Source organism: Acanthaster planci, linkage group LG09 (assembly GCF_054643075.1).
Source record: "Acanthaster planci isolate LZ-2023a linkage group LG09, COTS_SCS, whole genome shotgun sequence".
NCBI lineage: Eukaryota > Metazoa > Echinodermata > Asteroidea > Valvatida > Acanthasteridae > Acanthaster > Acanthaster planci.
The window spans coordinates 18,284,271-18,303,787 of NC_141785.1; the positions used below are offsets into that span (position 1 = coordinate 18,284,271).

Below are 19,517 nucleotides of genomic sequence, written 5' to 3' on the forward strand. Positions count from 1 at the left end.
AAAAATTCACAAGCTTACTCGGGTGGGACTCGAACCCACGACCTCTTGCCTACTAGTGCAGACGTCTTAACCACATCTCCCAAACGCAAAATACATCTTGAAATCGTTCGCAGTACCTGCTGCTACACCTGACTCGGACCGGCCAGCCGCCCACTGCAAGCTCGGTGGTCGAGTGGTTAAGACGTCACGAGTAAGCTTGTGAATTTTTTTGCAAGCTCTCGGACAAGCACTGAGTATAGAGTGTTCATTAATACATACGTTGGGCAAGGGCAAAACCCGTTATAAAAATTCAAAATGTTTTGTATTAAGAGATATAGGTGTAAAGTCATGCATTTAGCCTTTTTGGGAGGCAACCCTAACCTTTTGTGAATTCTTTTCGTGAGAATAAGCAAAACGACCTTTAAAAGAAATTCACAAAATTTCACAGTATGCAGAGGCCTTTACCCCAACTTAATTCTTCAGGAGAGAGACAGTGTAATCCCTGTCGACACTTATACCGTGAAGACACACTACCGACCTCCGGACGAAGAAGCTGTGAGTAAAGTACATTTAATCAAGTCTCCGCGCAGATTGACAGAAACAAAAGGCCAAACGAATGAGCGTCTTGATATAAATTGCAAGTGGAGGCTTTGCTCAATCACTTTTGCAGAGCGGCACGCGACAGGACGACTGGGTTTGCGCTAGAGAGTAGGGTATCGAGTTTCGGGAAACTCTCTGGTCTGTACGGTACGACTAAGGATAACAATTAACAATTCAGATGGCGAAGAGTTAACGCCCGTACTGGCAGCGGCGCTTCGACATGTAGTAAGGCTGCGCACCCACGTTCGGGAGAGGTTGACGACGATGTAAAGTATATATCCTGTACCCCTTATGAAAGGCCTGAAAAGTTGTAGACACAACGAGAACACGGGAAGTGTGACAATTAAGTTGCAGTTTTGTCATAAAAAAAAATGGCATGGCGCTTAACAGGTTTGGAGGAAAATTATCACCGGCTTACCGATTTGTTTCCCAGACTGCTGGAGCTTAAGCTTGAAGTTTAATTTGATGATGGAGCTGTATCACTCGGGTGTACATCTTGAATTTTAAACTTCTGAGCTGGAACGTGCTGCTCTCGGCACCTGATCAATCAAATTATAACTCAGTATTATGCTCCTAGAATTTTGAGCCCCAATTAACTCCTAATGGCTGAAAGATAAGATGGAGCCAAAAAAAAAAGAAGAAGAAAAAAAAAGAAACTCACACCGGATTCGGTTGCAAAATGGAAAATGAGTAAAACTGATGAAATGAAACTTAACTCTTCCATGTCTGAAGGAGACAGTGGTGATGCAGCGGCATATTACTATTTGTGTCACTGAAATGGCTCAACGGCCGAAGCCCAAACATATAGTATAAATCAAGGGATTAGACAGCGAAGATGAAACTGGATATACTGCTCATCAAGGCGTCAAAGCCTCGAATGAGCGACAGTGTGACAATGTCAACAGACAGAAGAAAAAAAAAAGACGGTTGGAGGAGAAGGGGGCAACTTTAGAGGGAGACTCCAAACGTTTTGGGCAGACTAAGTTAGGAAGGGTTGGGAAACTGGCCAGCTACATGCCTTGTGCATGTGAGGCATGAAGAAGATAGGAACGATACCAACAGCTTGACAACCAATACCGGCATGTTTGGAGTTCATAAAATGCAGTGCAGAGACCCCTGAAATCACCAACAGCGAACGTTTTGGTTTGTCACTACTACCACAACATTGCATCACATTAAAATAAAAAAATAACAATTTTATAGGTTTGCGATGAAGCAACCAGATTCGAAGTAGAAACAGAATGGTTTTTGCATTCATCCCGAGCCATTCTTCAAGTTGTTGCTCTCTCCTGTGTGATTATATTTCAAGCAATGATCGTTCATCAGGCGGTACAAACGGTAAAATCCTTAACATTTCGACAACAAAACCAAAACCAAACAGGGAGCAATCATGATCCGTTCCGGGTAATTGCGCTGTGTTGGTTAAAATATTATTGGAGATTCATTCTGTAAAGTGTTACACGAACGGATCCGTTGCTGGTCTAGTCGAGAAATATTCAGGGAACGTGCCATTCAACTCCAATTATTTACATAAGGAAGGCGGAAGGAGCTTGGATAAATCTCAGGGGTACAGTGAGTTGTGGCAACGCGTCGCCCAATGAAGCCTCCTCCGAGCGCTAGTTCATTCTACTTGTCCACTGGTTCTGAGGGATGCACTTATCTTTATCTGATGGTGCGCACACCACTTAATGCAGGGTCCGAGATCTTGTTTCAAGGATATGGTCACCGACCCGAATTATCTTCAGTAAAACTAAAGGCTTAATTAAAGAATGTTAGGAACACATAGAAATTGCACACCCACGACATGCTAAAGCACTTCTAAAGCAGCGTCCGAGAGTCGTGGCTACGTCTATATGGGTATGGCCACAGTGGACGGCGGCCAGTTGCTTCTGTGGGCGCTGAGACCACAACTCTCGAAGGGAGCCTGAAAGTTTTTAAAAAAATCATTCTGCCTCCACACATATTTCTTTCTTGGCTTGTGGGGCTAGCAAGGTTCCACGCCATTTACTTCGGCTACAATCCTGTCGGTCACACTTCACCTTTGTAAGAACTCACCATGAAACTCTGTCTACGTGTTTGAACTTGCAATCAGGATGATTTTGGTTCCTAATTTTGCGATTGATATCTTCAAAGTGTGAAATTATATGAGCACGATTATTCAAACAGCTTATACCATAAAAGCACAGCTACGGCAACCACTGAGGGTGGGTGATCATACAATATCCCAAATCTCTAAGCCGTTTCTTATCCTCAGCCGAAGATCTTACCCCTCCAAGCAACTGCTGACAGTGTTAAGCTATTTTCTTTACATTTTGCCTTTGGTGAAAATGTCAATGGCCGGGAAAAAAAAAACCCCAGAAAAAAATAGATCGAGTTAAGCGTAGATTAAGCATTCATTACAGTAATTCTGGTCTGGATATTTTATTGAGACACTTTTCCAAAGACATCGTCTTAGCGTCTAACCACATCGCGATCTCGTAATTTCATCCAATGCTCGAAAATGCTGATGATGTGGCAAGTCAATACGACACTCGACTGCCAAGAAAAACAGCCGAGTGCCAACTGAAGTCTCGATTTTCATTCGTGTGCTCCTGCTTTTCTGCCCTCCACAGTTCCGCCATTCCACCCAAGGAGGCACATATATTGCCGGTCTTAATATTGTGGAGATCACGTTCCAGTCCTCTCAGAGTCGGAAATTTTCCACTGGATTTTTCTTCCGTTTTAGTAGATCTGGGGAATAAAAAATCCCAGATGGAGTTCCTCGCAGTGTGACTGTTTTATGCCTGAACCATCGATCAAGTTGAAGTGTTTCTGTGCATTATGATTTTATTGGAAAGTGTAGTACTCGGCCATGAGGTGATGAAATTTATATGTAACTTTTTCAGGCCAATGTCAGAGATCGAGACTATTTCATGGAATGATTACAACTATTCGCAATCAAGCAAAACGGTGAGTGAAAATACTGGAATTTAAACCTTGGTCAGAAAATAGTCGTTAATTTATCTCCACACATGATGTTGCCTTTCCAAATGGGTCAAGACTACATAATATGGTGCGCTTTGCATCCGGTTGTTTCAATTGCCCAGGGAAAAAGGTCTCTATTATTCATGACCTTGAGGGAAACTCAGAGCTTATGACAGATTTTTAGAATTTTTTTCTTCGCAGGACAATGAGCTCAACAATACATAGCTGACTAAGCAGGATGCTGCATCTCCAATCTATTCCAAAGAATGTGACAACCACTTCAATTGGCTTTGTCTATATTTCGTCAGAAGAGCGAGGTAGTCGGTATTTTTTTTACTTTATTTCAAAACTGAAAGCTATCCTAAACAACCGAGAACTAAAAAGAAAGGGTGTTATCCGGACAGCAGTACAATCAACAAATCGTGTAATAAAATTGACTTAAATCGCGCGCGCAAAGATCGGATAATCGCACAGATCGACCAATCGCGCCTATTATGCACAGAAACGAGGACTGTGCATTGGAACTGGTTGCCCGAGGGTCAGAAATCGGTTTTAAATAATGGGACCAGGCATCCGTCATGTCCGTAACTAACGTGGCAAAATTACTTACGGAGGGATTTCAGCGACAGAAAAAAGAAATTTTCATAAGTTTTATGGCATTTTTACTTTAAAAACCCGGCGTCATGGTGATGAAACAGATATGTTGTACGGATGTTGTAAAACCGTTTTGAGTAATACAACACATGCAATTTGAATAGCGTACATTTTCACGTATAGGGGGATCCCAATACGACGCTTTTAGCGTCGATCTACGCACTTCCGCGTTTGAAAACGAGGCTGGATGTGTCAGCTTCAATTCCTAATACGATCAGACGATTGAAAGTAAGAAATCAAGACACAAAATACATAAAGGTATGTTAAATTCAGACTTTTCGGGCTGCAAATTTTTGTTGAAGAATCTTTCACAATGACTCGACACGTGAAACCAAAAGAAAAAAAATGGCAATTTACCGCGAACTAACGTACCTGCGATGGGTGTGTATCTTGTGCAGTGGGCGTGGTTTAAACTGGAGTGGTATCACACTTTATACGAACCGGATACTGCATGTACTGTGTCGACTCCGCGAGCGAGCGAGCAAGTTCAACACAGAGAGCCTCGGTTTCGATGCGGACATGCGCAAACGGCGCTAATGTGAAATCCATCTATGCCTTCATAACTTAAGCTTCCTTCAGAGGCAGTTGAGTACCTGTGTTTTATTTTAATATCATACCCAGTCAATGCACAACACTGACAGAGAGCTAAGAAAAAAAAATAACGCAGATCAAGGTTAAACATGGTTAAATTTTAAAGAAATTGACTTGTATAGAAATTCCTCAAATGTACAAGGAATTTCTGATTTTTTGTGTGAAAAGTGCATGGGAAAATGTGCCAAATGTTCGGGAAAATATGATTTGGGGTTACAATTGTGGAATAGTTCCGCATTGAATACAGTAATCATGTGCTTCCATATGCTACGGGGGAGAGAATACCTTTAAAGAATTATTTTTCGCGAGGAGGGCTGGGTTTTCAATCCCTTAAGTCCTTGCGTAGAACCACGCTTGGTCTAGCAAAGAACAACTTTTGACGAACCATGACCAAGCATGTAATTAAGATCTCTTGTCGACATGTTATGGGTTGCGCAATGTTACACGGCTTCGGTCGGATTAACACATGCGCCTAATGAATTACAGAAGCCATTGGCTATGTGGTAAAGAGGTTGCAATCACTCAACACTGACACCTTCGTGGATGGTAACGCAGACCATTGATTCGGACAAGGCGTTACACGGCGTTGAGCTGTGGCTACGGCTGGCAACCATAAAGCCGCCTTTAAGCGCCTTTCCGAGCGTTGCGCATGCGTCAAAACCGCTCCCGGAGCGATTTTGACGGCCGATAGCAACGCAAACGTGTGTTATGTTAATGGAGTCGATTTAAGTGTCCAAAAGTGAAACGCATGAACGCATCGTGTATGCGACGCACCCCAAAACGTACATAAAAGTCGCCTTTATAACATGTGCTTGTCGTACCCATCGGTTATTGATCTGGCGCCAGCCACTTCCCCATGAAAGCCTCATAGACCTCAGGAATGCCCAGCGCAATCTTGAATCTGGCGCCAGTTTATTGTACTTCATCCTGAGTTGATTTGTCTTTGAATGAAATCCATTCTTAGAATAATCAACTTAGGAGGGTGTACAATAAATTTGCGCAAGGGTAAAGATTGCGCTGAAGACGTAAACGTGTATTATTCCATTCATTTCAACTCCACCACAGAACCAATAGAATATTCAATATCTTAGATGAAAATTACTTGATCGGAACTAATCGGCCAGCTAACCAAACAAAGATTCCATTGTCAACAGTTTTGCAGCATGCTATCCGTTTAGTCCAAACTTCCACAACTTGTCGGGCTCCTATCCGATCACTTCTGCCAGTATAACGAGTAGGCCTACTGCATTCCGTCACAAGAGGCACGAACATGTGCCGTAAACTGGAAGCAACACCGTGGACGAGTTCCCTCCAAATGGGGCAGGGTTCTCAGCTTACTGGTAGCGAGGTTTCGGGGAAATAGCAAGGCATGCAGATGATGCATCGATTACTTTATTTTTCTAAAGTCGCCTTGATAAGGCCAATTTTTAGTCACAGAATGTCTGTACGTTTCTGTGTTTATTTTCAGTGTTGGTTTCGGAACGTCTTGGTGTCTGGAAGCAACTTTCTACGGTGCCATTACATTATCTGCATTATAAAGGCCGTACTGTGCACGTGCATGCATATACTTGAAACGTTTGTTAGGTGTCTAAGGTCTCATAATGGCCGACATTTCATCCATAAACGACGGTCGACATAAATGTTGTTCCCCAACTTGCCTATCACAACATTTTCTGCTCAGTAGTTTTTATATACAATTACAACTATTACAGCGGTAATAACCACGACAGACCACAAACCATTTGGTACTCACTCAAGCAGAAATTGTTGATTTAAGCATCACCAACACAGTTGTCATCAGATCGAAAAGTAACATTCGTCCTATTTTTCTCACAAAATCAGCAGTACTCAACGGAAATGCATTTCAGCTTACTCCACAAGCCAGAGTAATCTCTTCAGTGATTCGTGACTTACACAAAAAGTGTGTGACTTCTCCGCATACAATACGACAAACTAGTACCAGTCAGCGTGAAAAAGAACCTGTGATTAGATATGGCTGGCTCCATTGAAGAATATATACCGTTGTGTGGTTCAACCACGCCTCGTAGGCGCGTTTCCAACAGGTGGTTTCCCGCCCTCTGATTGGTCGAACCTTCAGCGCGGAAGTACAGACCGTTCCTACCATTGGTTCAACACTCCGAAGAAAGGCATTCTGACTTCAGCTTTGAACAATACAAGCGTCTGTAGTTCGTTGTTATTACAATGCACAATGACGCAATGAGCAATGACGTACAATGGAGTTTTTTTTGCAATGGAGTTTTTTTTTTCATGCTTTTATAGTTTTGCTGCGGGTGAACCTTCAACATGTTTGAAAGTGTTTCGAGCTAAGCCAAGCACGTACTAGTTTACTTTGTCCAAATTAGACTCTGAACACGAAATTTGATAAGAGACAGGAAATATCCGGAATTTGAAGGCCTCTGAGGAGACGTGACCTCAAAAATATACCCCGCAGTTTTTTACAAGCGACTGAAAATTCTGTTTTCATAAGAAGAAATACCTTCAATCCACTGTAATAAGTTTACATCCATTAAATCCAATCCATTCGGTCTCTCAAACTCCCCATATCGCTTCCAGGTAAAAGCAAGCAGACAATCTGTCTGATGGAGAACTCTTCCATATGCAGGTGACCATTTCACAAATATCACTACTGTATTACATTGTCTGGAATGTGTTCGAGTCCAAGTGCCTAAAAGTGTAGCTCTCATGTTATCCCCACTCCTGCCACATTAACGATAAGATTGTCTTCACAATTTGTTCTCTGCACGTACTAACAATATTGATGAGATTTTCGCCTCGTCTTTGGCGAACTTAACTGTGAAGTAGGTAATCACCAAACCCCCCCCCCCCAGTTGATCGGGGAAGCATGCCTAATCGGGAATGCGGGTCCTTACACCCGTGGGACAGTCAGGCGAAATTGTCAGGAAGAGACCACGACCACGTCTTCCTGGCTAGGCGACGCACGTATAGTGGAAGAGACGAATCTGGTGATATTCCCGGGAGAAAATTGCCATCATGCCACAACCAATACGTACATAAAGACAATCATTTCGAACTTTGTTTCAAGCCTTTAACAAAATTACAGTCAAATGACAGACACCTGCATGCACACAGTTGACATTGGCCAATGGTGTACTAGTCTTGTACTAGTCAAAAAAGCAGAGATAGAACGCACAGGCCGTACAAATTATTGAACAAAATACCGTCAACACTCTGCATATGACAATTAACTAGTTTTATTGACCATTGCTTATCTGAGGGTGTTGATAGATTTTCAAAATGATATAGGGGGCCTATATTTTTCTCGTTTAACCGAATGAAATATAATCTCTAGTACATATACATAGTTAAAATATAACAACCTTAATGTACGGTGTAGGGTAAATTGGTTTATCTTCAAAAAAATGAAACCATGAAAATTAACGCAATTAAGTAAACAAGCCCAACATGCCTCCTTCCAAGGAACACATTTTTTTTCTTTTAGAAAACCCGATGGAAACGGAATTTAGGCGGAAATATTACAGAAGTAATACATAAATGGACCTAGTGTCAGGAAGTAGGAAGATTACAAACTGCTTAATTGCAGGGTTTTGGGCAGCGGCGTGTCCAGCATTTGGTGTGTGTGGGTGGGGGGGGGTGCCTCTTCTGTCTCATTCAACATGAGGCTGGGGGAGAAAAAAATCATAAGACTCACTCACAGTCCCCACACCCTTGCTTTATTTCATGGTGTTGTTTTCTTAGGGTTTCGGTGCTGATATTTGATAAATAATTATACCGATTACTTTCTTTCCTACTCACCTATGAAAAAAACTCGGGGGGGAGTTGCCCCCTGCCCCCCCCGCTGGATACGCCCCTGGTTCCCGGATGTTGGACTGACTTAAAAATCACTTTATATTCCTCCGTGCGATTTTTCAGTCGAATGCACAAACCACTCAACTAGGATGTAAAAACAAACGGACTTTTGGATCTGCGCGCGTGCCGAATCTGCCATCCGTGTCCGGGCATTTCCTCGAAACGGCATCTCAGCTTCCGAATAAGGCACGGAAAACCACCCAAGCTTTGCAATTCACGTCACTTCATATGGCCACGTCAGCTCAATTGTTTTGACCGCTCAAGAAGGAGGGAAAACACGATAGCAGTGAGAGGCGGAGAGGGGAAATCTTCCATTATGCCTGACTAGTCTCTGCCAACTCGTGGTTTCATTTCCTTGCTTATGATCAAATAAGGGAGTGTTCTAGTGACGCAGTCTACGTTTCCGTCATTTCGTAAAAAAATCTGGTCGCATGCCTGAATCTGTCAAGCCAAGAAGTGAACGATGCATAAGTCGAACGACTCCTGTTGTAATTTACAAAAGACCGGTAGTGCCATCAAACATAATATATTTTTAAAAATGAAGTATATTTTTTGCGACGTCCGTTTTTAGGGGATACATTTTTTTCCGACTTTCTTTGTACGAGATATATTTTTTCCAAAGTTCGTTTGTTCGAGACACACACTCTCCAGTTCCTTCTTTTGGGATCTACATGTAGAACATTGTTTCTATTTTTTTGAAACAAATCGTTTTACGATATACCAGTATATTTTTATGCTGAAGTTTGTTGTATAAGATATATTTTTCCACATCAATTTTCAGGAAACATACATTGTCAGGTTTGGATTTTTTTCTCACAAAATCAAACTTCAAAACACATCTCTTGACAACGAACTTAAAAACCTCCCCTAAAAACGAACTTGGAAACATATATCTCGTAAGAATCAACTTGGAAAAAATATACCTCATAAAACCGAACTTTGAATATACATGTATATACTTCAGTTTTTGAAAATATATACTCCAGGGTTCTTAAGAATTTAGCGGTGAAGAATGCCCTTTTAACAGATTGCATGCATGGCGTCAATTCAACGACTATCATGCACAAGTAAATTCTCATGAAAACTACCACCCTGGCGGTCAATCTTGCCAAAAGGTCTCACAAAGTAAATTACACATCACAATGGAAATTGCACGATATTGGAGGTTCGCGCGCATACAGGTTGACACGCATCAGGGCCGACCAATCATAATTGGGAACTAGCTTTTCTTCTCTGTTTCCTCATTGATGCATATTCATTTATTCGTACAACTATATATATATAAACACAGTAGAATGACAGTTCACATGTACACTTGCTACTTTTATAATACGAGCTCATCAGTGAAGTTGGCAGGATAGATAAGTTGAAAGATCAAAATATTCGGCAACACCACGAGGAAGTAACTACAGAATATACACGAATACAAAAAATACGATTAACACGCACACTGCTGCACCGGTTTCATATGAAATGTTGGCATGATATATAAAATGTCCCACCGACGTTAAAACATGCAAGCGCATGACAAACAAAGCTCGTATTATGTTCATTCAAACTTATATCCCATTTTTTTATCTTCTCGTAATAAATCTGGTCTCAAGCTTTTCGTTCCATGCAATCCAAATTTCAGCAGTCTAAACTGACGTTTCCAGAGGCAGCAAGAGTTGATTACTACGGGACATAATCGTTCATTAATATTGGAACTTCTACTTCCCCAGTTTACAGAACTGTTTATTTCGCCCAAACATTTCAAAGGGGCTCAAGTGTGATACACATTGCATTACATATCAGGTTAATTAATGGCCCAACACCTGCTGGCGAACCAGTTCCACAGCAAGGCGTGGAAACTTTCCTTAAAACCGCGGAGCAAATATATGGCGGGATATTACGAGATAACGCGGAATATTATGAGATTTAAACAAAATCGTCCTAAGCTCAAAAAAAAAAAAAAACCACAGCGAGAAAATAAGCTTTTGCGTATTTTAGTCTTTTTCATTATACATTAATAAGAATGGATAAATCATGTTTTCGAAACTATCATGTAACACTACTCGATGATACAGTTATAAAACATATCAAGGGCAAACATTTACCAGGAAATTAAACGAAAGCCTCTGTCAACAAAGACAAAATTAGAACAAAAGATCCCAACTTCTTGTCTAAGTTTCCAACCATCTCCCAATGTTTTTAAAGAATGCTTAATACACTACAAATGTCCAACAGAAGGAAGCAACGTGTTAGTAGACCTTAAAGGTTATCTAAATAATGACACCTGTTTAGACTGCAAACAGTGATCAAAAGCTCAAGGGGACGTCTGAAAAATACTGTGGATTGGATTAAATTGTTTTGTCCGGATAAAAAGGTCTTCCTACAAACAAATATATACAGAAATGCACGTATAGTTTTAAACACAAAATGTTAATGATAACATAAACTCTTATCAAACAGCATTCAAGAAATTACCCCGTTATGTTAACTTACAATACTATAAATATTTAGCTATTATTTATGGGCTTATATATATATTAAAAAAAAAAAAACACACTTCACTGTCTCGGTATGCATGACATTCCAAAAATATCTGCATGGTAAATGGACTCTGAAAACATTCCATTTTGAATGAAATCAATTCAATTCTCCACAGAGCTTAGGGTACATCTTTAGTTCCAAATTTAATCCTTACATCGAAAATATTAAAAGTAAATCATTAAATTAAATTAAAATTAAATGAAATTCAGAATTTGAATTAATTGCAAGAATTTTAACTCGTACATTATTTTCTACTTATAGCCATTTGACTTTCCACATCGTAGCTTGCTCTAAAGCAAATTGGAATGCCAGCGGCTAAACAACTTGAAGTATAATGTGAACAATGAACGTGGCTGTTATCCCATTCTACTATCAGCCAAGGAAACAGTGAAGGAAAGCCTCTAATGGATTCAATAAAACAAAACTGGAGTCTCGATTATTTTTAAGAGTTGGGCTAATTCATTAAGGACCAATTACTGTGCAGAATACTTACACGAAACAACTATCAATATGCATGCATAGATCAACTTCCTGACTCAACATAACTCTCAGCTGTACAGAACTTTACAAATTATCTACACCGCGAATAGTCGATAATTTCAATTTTAGATCATTCAGATTGAACTATTCAGAAAAATTCCCACAGATAACACAAACAACCCCCAGTATAAGTATATGCAGGTACGCAAGAGAAATGCCCTAAATGACATTCTGAAGCGTTTGCAGCCGCCTGTGATTACAATGTACCAGTTTTCATTAACAGGGCAGTGGACAGAATTTCCCATAAAAACAGTGTGTCCAATTTTCACAAAGGGTTTGAAAGGCAATGAAAACATCTGCAGCTGTGTGTGTGTGTGTGTGTGGGGGGGGTGTAATTACCAGTTTCCATTAACACCCCAGTTGAAAGAGTTTCCCATAAAAACAGTCTGTACAATTTTCACAAAGGGTTTGAAAGGCAGTGAAAACATCTGCAGCTGTGATGGGGGGGGGGAGCTTCCTCATGTGTATGGTATGGCTGTAATTATCTGCAATCCATTCCATACTTGGTAGAACTGTAACAAAATATAAGGTTGATATAGTAATTTTACAGGTGTGGGAGTTGGTATATTTATGGGTTTACTCTTTGGCAAAATTTCCATTAGGTGAAGAAGCCCAACAAAGCTATTCGCATCAAGTGTGGAACGACATCAACGATCACCAGAGCATGACAGTAAAAGGCAGCTCGATGGTTCTCTGTTTTGACAGGGAGACTCATTAATCACAGTAGCCTTATGTTCATCTTGACGATCTGACAGCGAGCCAGAGACAAGAAACTGGGACTTGAAATAATTCCCCGCAACATGATATTCTCGCCAACATGTTTGTGGACACACATATGCATATATTTCAAATTGCAATCACACTGTTTAGTTCAATGTACCGCTTCCGATATCATGAATGTGGGTATTGATGTATTTTGACACAAAGTGCAGACTTAGAATATCTGTATCTATATGCCTACATGTACATCCCAATGATTTAAGAAAAAAAAATTTTTTTTTCCAAAAGGAATTCTGGCGGTGGCTGTAGTGTTGCTCATTTACCGGTTTCTGCATGAAGAACCAAAATTCACCAGGACACAGAAACCGTTAATTTTTTAGCCACCACAGCTGCTTCCAGAGAGCAAATGAATGTGGAAAACCTTCAACAAGCAGCAGGTGTAAGAAGCCATCTGATGCATCAATCGCCACTCAAAGGGTAAGACCAGATTCCCAACATGAAAAAAGAATTAGTAACGCCCGACAAACATGACGAATCAAACATGAAAACTTGACGAGAAATACATCTGCTTAAATATTGACAACAACGAAGATGGAGAAAAAAAATTACATAGATATTGCTTTTAAACGATTAGATGGGGGGGGGCTGCTCCTCACAAGTAGTCGGGGTTGACCACAAAGCCTTTCTTTTTGGTTCCGGTGGAGCTGGTCAGGGTGGAGTCTCGGTCCTCCCCGGCAGGCGGGGAGGAGGAAGAGGCCAGCAGGTCCCCACCCGAGTCCTTGCTGCCTTTGCTGTCCTCACTGTACATGCTGCTTGGGCGAGAGGTGCTGCGGGGTTCAAACTCTTCCTCGTCAGAGCTGGCGGGGTTGACGGTGTACTTGGCTTTCCTGAGTGAGACGGAAGGGAGAGAGATATGACTGATCGCTTTTTAAAGCTTTTACTTGACTGACTGATTCTTCAACTAAGTGATGAATTTATTGATAATATGGTAAGATTGACAGAGCTAGGGAAGGGGCAGGGGGGGGGCCATAGTCCCCTACACCAAAAGGAACAAATCATTTTTGTCTTTGACAATAATGAGACACAAAGGGGATATCCGGGGACTGTTATGCTTCCTCTCCTTCCAAAAAAGCCGAAAAGCTCCCCAAATTGGCCCCACCCCTCAGAAAGGCCATGTCCAAAGTTTATCGGGTCACTGACCAATCCCTCCCCCCTAAGAAAAGTTTGTTCTGGATCTGCCCTTGTAAGGTATTAGGGTAAACTGATGTATATACTTTCATATACCTATGCAGGTGATGCATTGCTAATAGCAGGATACAATGGACCGACAACTTAAATTGGTCCCTTACAAAGTGCCGGTCAGCCACCCAGAGTCACTTTACAGATCAGACACTCCTCAATCAACACATTTCTTGTTGCCAAGGTGCGGAACTTTAAGTCCAAACATCTGAAAACTGGTTCTATCCTTCATTCCACTCATTTTGGGTGGAAAGCCCCTCTTTGCCACGGCAAACATATCCAATGAGAAAGAGACAGGTGGAGCCAACAAAATGAACAAATTTGCAGTTGCAGCTGACAACAGCCGAGTGGATATTAAATGTGCCAATTAGACGATATTTATATGCGAGGACTGGGCACTGAACTGTGGTCTAATTTCCATGTTTCTGATGAAGGCGCTGATAACTGGCACATCAGCTACAAAAGTCATTAGCCACTGGCCCCTCAAGACGAGGTTATGACCGATTACAGTTATCTGGGGATGGGAATAAACTCTTCCCAATGCCAAATCTCTCGACACTCGCCAGCGCAAGAGTGACTCGCCGGCGTTTCGGCCCACGATGCAGCCAGCGCAACCAACAGAGCGAGACCAGATATCTTGCAGTCACAACCCTCCCACTGGAAATCAGCATCGTCAACATTATGGGATTAGTCTGGGAAAACAGCGTGGCTTTGGCAAATGGAAGTGGCAAACCTGCGAATCAATAATTGACCGTTGGCAATTGAAAAAAAAAAATTGTCTGACGGAAAACGGGAAATGTCAAGATAGGTTGCACTATACATCATGTTGAGAGGGATTTTTGTCGATTTCTCAGATCACGGATCTGATATGTCCAGAGTCCTGTCGGTAAAATATAGTGTAAATATGAGTGTTTTATTTTCAGCTGCTGATAACACTTTGAGAGAAAACCTTGTTCATTCAATGACAGATGTCATGTTCAAATTTATAGGGGAAACAACAGCACGTCAATCTTGCCACAAGGACAACCTTTTCTGTTGAGGGCAGAGGACCAATGCTTCAAATGTGAAAAATGCAGTGAAAACAGATCAGTGAAATGCATACGAAGTACATGTAGTGCGGCATTCATCACCACTCATGCAACCAGACTGGTATCTAACTCTTCCTAAGTGAGACTTCAGACACAGTAAGCAAACATCATCTGTAAAGACAAACGTGCTGGAGACTGAGTCCTGGATCAGATTTGAGCAAACCTTGCGGCAAGAGACTCTGTGAAAACAAACTTATGAACTGACGAGGGAAACATATGTACATATGGCAGAACGAAAAAAGTTTTTCCCAAATTTCACAACTTCACCTACTCCTACTAACTTTTCTTTTCGTGAGGACACACAAGATGGGTCTCTACACAATGTACGTGGTGTATACGCCAAATAAAAACACCTAGAGACAATATATAATTCATATTTATATTTATCGAAAAAATCCAAATCTTACATACATTAACCAATAGTGCCACTTTCTGTATTTTTCAAATGAAGTACACACTATGAACATTCAGGTGAAATACAATTTGTGAAGAAAAAGTTGGCAAAACTATCTCAAACAGCAAAACATTTGAAGACAACTGTTTTTCAACCAAGTGTATGTAAATTGTTTGCCCCAACTGATGTTTATGTACTGAAGTGAGCGGTTTTTCACTTCATACAAGCTCTTAATCCAGAGAGATGTCTGCAGAGACATCCAGCACAATGTGTCGCTCTAACTTACCAAAACGGTGCTAAGGATCAAACGCTGCTTATTTACATGCTAACGACATCTGTACTTGTAATAGGAGAGAGATACGGCCATTCTGATGTAGTGCATGAGGATCTGAATCAGCATGACTGGGCGTGATGAGACCTTTAATAGACCAGCTTTATGGATGGAGAAGAGCTTCTCCCATGACTGATATTCACGACTTATTTTATCAAAGGCACCATAAAGCAAAACTGCGAGATCGAGGGATAAAGTCCTTCGGATGATGACGGGAAGCGATACGAGTAAAAAGGGGTTAAATGATTGCATTAGGGCTAAATTGGCCAGAACGGTTGGAAGGTCTGGTAGTGGCGCCGGGCAAACGTCAAGCCCTGCTCAAAGCAGACATTGCCCTGGTCAGTTCAGGGGGAAAAAAGTTGGGGCTGGCAGCAGATCGTTCGGGTTATTAAGCAGCACAGGTCTGAGCTTCGCCCTCATGCATGTGCAAATGGAGGGATGTAAATGCACTTCAGAACTGAACACGACTGACTTTTTGCCTCAATCGCTTCAATCTCTGTACTTGTCCGCAAGGTGTAGCGAGATCAAACATTATCAATGGAGTTTGTTAAGCATTAGAAAGTGATGCACACATGAAACCTATCTCTAGGAAATATTTTACAGGGTGTCTCAAGCATTGTCACAAGGGACAGAGGGGGGAACAAGTCAAACATTCTGAAGTAAGATTAAAGCCTAGAGAAGTCGGAACATGATTTGGGAAGTCTGCATATTAAGTGGGTTTCAAGCAAGCTGCTCTTCCAGTAAAGTTATCGACCCCAGAAGCCCTGGAACCAGCTTTGGAACCCCTGAATGCAAGGAAGGGACTTAAACCCTAGACCTCAGTCCTTCAACATTTGCAGGGCTCAGAACTATTAATTTGGGTTAAATTGTAGTGCAATCCAGAAGACCCAATGTCTTCTTGGAAGGAAAAAAAGGTTGGGTTTGTAGACACGTACAACTGGAATGTTCACACTGAGTTTCACAATCGACCTCGGTACATGAGTAATGAGTGACGTTTCACTCATGCAACCTGTTCCACCTCAAAATCTTTGTGCACAACCAATCTGAAATCATTCCTGGACCTAGCCACTGGCCATTCCTTCACCAAAATATACCTCGTCCACTCTCAACCCAACCTACAGTTACAACTCTGCACAGAGTATTTGAGACGGTGAACATCCAAGATTCAACGGCAAGACATCCAATATCCCCTGTCTGCATGATCAAGCTGTGGCCCTAGACTTGTGTTCTGCTACAGTACCTCTCACAAATATAGCTTACCGAGTCTCCTGTCATTCTGGCACAGATTACATGCACATGTGCATGGAAACAATCATATTCAGTTCATCAATACATCTATTGGTTGGAGCAAGCCTCAGCTTCTAAAAAGCGAGAGGGCTTACTGACGATTGACATGAATACTGGTCAAAACAACTGTCAGTTTGGGAATACTGAGCGAAATGACGTGGGTGTCATGTTTCCAGGGAGGGGGGGAATGAGCAATGTATTGCTCCCACGAAGTCTCTGAAAATAGAAGCCCGAGTGGGACAGAAAGTGGCAAATAATATTGGAAGTCAATTCAAGCTGATCAACAAGAGAGATTAAATGGTTGCATCTTGACACCAGGCGAATCATATTACCCCGAAGCTTATCTGCAGCATCTCAGATGGGAATGGTTGGTAAAGCCATCTGTTGTCTTTCCTGAAACAGAAGGACGCTGTCCAAGCAGCAGACAGAAATCGGAATAACCTCTGCCAAGTTGTCGATTGCCAGAAAATATTATGAGGGAAGGAAAGCTGAAAACTGCAGAAGATTTGTGTTCCATCAACTTGGAACGGGAGATACCATGTGGAAACAGTTTGGCTTGGATTACACGCTCATGTTTAAAATCTGTTGAGAGGGAAATGCACCAAAAACCAGATTTAGAGAGAAAGTAACAGTGGGTTGGGCAGAGGGAAATCGAATGGACTGATTCACCTGCCGTGCACTGGTGTTCATGTCAATCGACAGGTGAGTTGACGTGGTTTCTAATTGATCAAGTTGCATATCAATTCAGTTAATAATAAGGACTTGATCTGACGACAATATTGGTAATCAGAGAGCTTGGGCAGAACAACTTTGTCAAAGGTGAGGATTATTTTTCAAGATACGATTACGGGGGCCTTTCAAACTGGGTTGAATGCAAACAGCTGGAGAGGTCCGAGGATTTTGAAACATGATAAATTCCTGAGACAAAAAGTATTACAAAAAAGAGTAAATGTTGACTTCAGATGCTTAAGTTGACTTCAGATGCTTAAGTTGACTTACTTGCTATTTAGTCCAATTATTTATGGATGTTTATTATTGTCACACAAAGACTATTCAAATAGGGAACACAGAATTGGATACTGAAATATCCAATTCCACAGAAATCTGAAAACTAAATTTTATGTCATATTCCGAGACTTTCCAGGAGTAACATACGACAATTTCCACAACTTTTAATTTCATTTTGAAAAGAAAACTGTTTGGAAGCATGAACGGGAACACTGCCAAAGCCATTACTATGGACTGACAAGGATATAACCTGTGATTTATCGTTATTCTGTCATCACATCAAATCCGGTCCATCAAATATGACCCTTGCATCATCTTTAATATTATCAATGAGTTTCCATGCTTTCACCATGGCTTTTCAGGAAACTTGCTCCTCCAGATTGTTCAGCGTTTTCCATGGCTGCCGAAACCCTGAATATCCAGAAACAGATTAATACGGTCAGGGTTAGGTAAGCAGAGGGGACAGTGGCTCAAGACATGTAAGAATACGCATCGGGCACAGGTGTAAGATAGATGGTGGACGGGAGTAATACCAACTGCTTGCTGTGTGTCAACATTAGGCTTGGGGAGGCTATCGGATCTTATGCACCCTCAAAAGAGGGCGCTGTTAGTCACTCCCCCATAGCATTGAACTTTTTGGGGGGCCAGCCTGTAGCAGGCTGAGTGTCAAAATGCTCAGGGTACAACTTATTCAAAGGAATCAGCTTTTAATAGGGCAGGTTTACAAGAGCGTCTAAAAAGTGGGTTTGCAGCAATGGTGGAATGGACACTGGGAACATACAAATAAGGAAAGGGTGTTGTTTCTTCAATTGATGACAATAGAAAGACATCACTCTGCTGAGGGAGGAGATGAGGTGGTGTGCGATTGATCACAACAATTTCCATTCTTGGTGCTTTCATTTTAAAGGTTGGGGTTTACACCAGGGTAGAGCAGCTGAGCTAAGACACTCTCTCTGTGCAGTATAAAACCTGTGGGCCGCGTAATTTACGCTTCCTGCTAGCAGTTGCATCCAGCCTCCTCGTATGCACGAGAATTACGACCCTTGCAATGAGTGCAGTCTAATCTGGCAAAATGACAAAGGCAAGCTGTTTGGGTAATAATTCGCAATAAACTGTGTGCTTTATTGCAGCCAGCCCTCCGAGTTCAAAGCCATTCGGCTTCTAAGCGGGCGTCTCCACTTGTCTGTGTTAAAAAAGAAAAAAAAAAGAAGTCCTCATCACTCACTGGATGTCCAATTAAAAATCAATTTGCTATTTATGACCCCTTCTCACTGTTTCCCAGACGCTCCAACCTTTTCTGCTTTGCCGAGTCAGGTAACACTCTATTATCATCAGTCCCCGACGATGCTCCGGGGCCAAAGAAGGGGAGGAACTTACGGAAATTAAAACAGATGTATGTCAGGGGATGGGTGCTGTGGAGTTTCAAGGAGGATGTGTTCAAAATGGGGAGGGTTGGAGGGGAACGGACGGACAACGGGGAAGCATACCAACGGGAAATGGACAAAGGAAGAAGGCAACACTTTGAATTCAACCCGTCAGCACTGATTTGTTGATGTGATCGATAGCAAAGGGGATGGTGGCAGTTTAACGATAGACAGCAAAACGGGCCTGGCAGACTCTGCCCCGGAACCAAATAGAATCAATGCCAAACTCTCAATCGAATAACCTCAATCTAACCCTTTTTTTTGGCTTTAAGAATCAACTCTTTGTTACAGCTGATTTTAGTTTCCTGGAAAAAAAT

The 19,517-nt window shown here is 41.6% G+C and overlaps 2 protein-coding genes across 9 annotated transcripts in view; both read right to left on the reverse strand.

Annotated features, from left to right (window-relative positions):
• Positions 1 to 6,796, reverse strand: part of LOC110976613 (adenosine receptor A1-like) — a 41,527-nt gene extending 34,731 nt beyond the window's left edge. For 4 of the 5 annotated variants that reach the window (XR_015426369.1, XR_015426368.1, XR_015426367.1 and 1 more), the window contains exons 1-2: positions 6,542 to 6,796; positions 998 to 1,118 (exon numbers count right to left, since the gene is read on the reverse strand). The gene's annotated coding sequence lies outside the window, so the exon portion shown is untranslated. The remainder of the gene's footprint in view (positions 1 to 997; positions 1,119 to 6,541) is intronic. The other variant, XM_087141012.1, reaches the window with a different exon arrangement.
• Positions 6,797 to 8,005: 1,209 nt separating this feature from the next.
• LOC110976551 (unconventional myosin-XVIIIa-like) overlaps positions 8,006 to 19,517 on the reverse strand; it is a 105,843-nt gene continuing 94,331 nt past the window's right edge. For 3 of the 4 annotated variants that reach the window (XM_022229914.2, XM_022229913.2, XM_022229911.2), the window contains one exon: positions 8,006 to 13,316. In XM_022229914.2, the coding sequence (XP_022085606.2) occupies positions 13,082 to 13,316 (235 nt within the window). In that variant the 3' untranslated portion in view covers positions 8,006 to 13,081. The remainder of the gene's footprint in view (positions 13,317 to 19,517) is intronic. The other variant, XM_022229915.2, reaches the window with a different exon arrangement.